Genomic DNA, 2,825 nt, shown 5'->3' with positions numbered 1-2,825 from the left:
ATTTTCTCTATTTTGGCAATTAGGCAAGAAAACCCACTGTTAATCTATTATAACTCATATAAGGATATATTATTCTGATTATTGATAACATTTTCACACCATTTGTCTTTATATACAGTCTATAGTCCTTGCTGACACTATTTTCTGCTCCTCTCCCTGCTACACTGTGGACAAGTCGACAGACAGTGACAGAAAATTACGATTTTTTTCTGATTACAAAACAGCAAAAGAGCAGAGTTGCTTGTTGTCCAACGTAGAGAAACAAATTCTGGTATCTGGTACAGCCACTGCTCACGTAAGAATTGACTTATTTCTGGACTTTGTGGTATTTTAGCTGGCAGTGTGTTATTATTTTTTCCCATGTATTCACATTTTTAGTTTAATGAAGCGACGCCTGCGAGCTAGTTCAGGCAGGCAACTCGAGTTGCGCTTCCATACATAGGCATGCCTCACTCCTCATACATCCTCAACCAAATCACACCCTCCAATCTATCTGGCGGCCTATTTAAGGTGAGGTAATCTGCCAGCGCTCCCTCCGCATGCCTATGCTACTGCCTATGCCGCTTCCGCACCGCAGCTTCCGCATCACCGCTTCACCGCTTGCCTTCTCTCTGAAATCTAAGTTTGCGCTAAGTTCATATGCGATCATTACTTTACTTCGTGGCTGTATTGGTCGTTATGTCTTTTGCCGTCTCTGACTCTGAGAGCGAGTCTCAGACCTCCGGCGAGGAATGCGACTTTATTCCTGTAACCCAAGCTCAACCTGGCGAGTCGCACTCCGGGCTCGAAGCGGAAGCGTCTCTGCCGCGCCGCAGCTCACGCTCCAATCGCAAGCGGCTTGCCGGGTGGCCCGTGCACCGCATTCTAGAGACATTGTATGCTCGAAATATTTCAGTTCCATCTGGTCTTAATCATGAAGAGCTTTTCAATTACCTTCAGTCGCAAGAAGCTACCGCCAGTGCCCAAGAGTTCAACGGGAGCGATTGTAACACTGGCACCGCTCCTACCAAAGGCAAAGCGGCAGCAAAGAAGCGCGGCGCTTCCCAAACAGCACCTGTCAAATCGGCGATCAACGTACCTCCTAAAAGAACAAAGCGATCAGCACCCAGCACTGCCGAAGCATCAATCATGTCCTCTCTGGATGAAATGAAATCAGCACTCAACGTAATGAATGCTAGAATTCACTCTCTGGAAGAAAATGCCAACTCTGCCTTCACTGTAAACATCCCGGGTCCGTCGACGTCATCCGACGTGCCTCGCGCTGCAGCGCTTCCGGCAGACGTCACACCGCACAGGACTCTGGGAACTGCAGTCCCAGCTACACCCATGGGTTCCAGGTTCCTGCCACCTGCTGCAGCAATTCCTGATTCCCTCAGGAATCAAATTTTGTCAGGTATGCATAAAGGATTTCATAAGCAATTGAGGAATAATAATTTCAAACAAGCATAAATTAATAATCATAGTAAGAGCTTGGATGCATATATCTGCCATTGCATAAGGGCATCACATATAAATCAATAATTATTTGAATACAATAATTAATAGATAATCATATAGTTTAATGTATATACCTCTATGGGAAAAACTCTGCTTTTATTTCGACAGGCCAGGACATAAATCTGGTGAAGATTCTTTTGTGTGGCTCGGAATCGGCTGAGAAAAGATTTGTGGATTGTGGGGATTTTTCTGTTGTCCTTAAAGACAGCGATCCAAGGTTGTCAAAAACTCTTAATCTGGCTGAATTCAACGTGGCTTTCGGTGTTTTTAGAGACACAATATGCGAAGTGTACCCCCAGCGTAGAGAGGAGCTTGACACTTATTTGGCAATTATTTCGGACCTTGCCCTATCTTATGGTGGATCCCTGTTTTACGAGTACCACAAGTCCTTTTCCTCGAAGGCAGCTATGTATATCCAGAAATTTAATCAAAAACTAGATTGGTCTGTAGTTGATCTGGCCCTGATTAGCAGGAATTTCACTGGGCATAAAACTATAGCTTGTTCCATTTGTGGTTCTTTCTCTCACACCTCTTCCCTCTGTCCGAGAACTGCTCGGCAAGAGCTGTCCACTTCAAAAACTCAGCTCCAGCCAAAAAATCCAGCTCCGTTTCCTGTAGGATATCTTGCTAAGAGTCAGGTACCGTTTGCATTGAATCAAAAGTCACCTATTTGTAACAACTTCAACAATAATGTCTGTAGTTTTCCTAACTGTAAATTCATGCATGTGTGTAGCTGGTGCGGGGACAGCCATCCAAGATCTGTGTGTCCCAGGAGGCTACGTCCTGCAAAATCAGGGAAATAAACAGCAATCATCCCTCGACTCCAGTGAATGTTCCAGCGCTTTCCAAGGCTCTCTTTAATCATCCAAACAGATGCTTCGTCAACTATCTCATCACCGGGTTAATGCAAGGTTTCCTAGCAGGGCTATGCTGGCTCCCAAAAGTGACACATATTTCAAAAAATCTGCAGTCTGCTCTGAAGGAGCCAAAAGTAGTAGACGAGCTCCTGTCTAAAGAGGTTAAAAAAGGATACATGATAGGTCCGTTTACTAAATCTCCATTTTCCATTTTTAGAGTAAGCCCTATAGGTGTGGCTACCAGAAAGTATTCAGATAAAAAACGTCTCATCATCGACCTTTCAGCTCCTCACGACTCTACCATTCCAAGCATCAACAGCTTAGTCCCTCAAGAGCCTTTTTCTCTGTTCTATGCTTCTGTCGATAATGCCATCCAAATGATTAAGTCTGCTGGTGTCGGTGCATGGCTAGGGAAAGCAGACATTACTGATGCTTTTAAAGTCATGCCACTCCACCCTTCTCAGTGGCACC

At 44.7% G+C, this 2,825-nt stretch overlaps 1 protein-coding gene across 1 annotated transcript; it reads left to right on the top strand.

Annotated features, from left to right (window-relative positions):
- Positions 1-550: 550 nt before the first annotated feature.
- LOC131966552 (uncharacterized) lies at positions 551-2,379 on the top strand. The gene is made up of 2 exons (XM_059328584.1): positions 551-1,393; positions 1,606-2,379. Exons 1-2 carry the CDS (start codon positions 640-642, stop codon positions 2,298-2,300), a joined length of 1,449 nt encoding a protein of 482 aa, XP_059184567.1. The 5' UTR covers positions 551-639; the 3' UTR covers positions 2,301-2,379.
- Positions 2,380-2,825: the final 446 nt, after the last annotated feature.

This window comes from Centropristis striata, chromosome 3 (genome assembly GCF_030273125.1).
Source record: "Centropristis striata isolate RG_2023a ecotype Rhode Island chromosome 3, C.striata_1.0, whole genome shotgun sequence".
In the NCBI taxonomy this organism is placed as follows: Eukaryota; Metazoa; Chordata; class Actinopteri; order Perciformes; family Serranidae; genus Centropristis; species Centropristis striata.
Note: the sequence above shows the minus strand (reverse complement) of the source record. Positions and strands in the feature narration are given on the sequence as shown.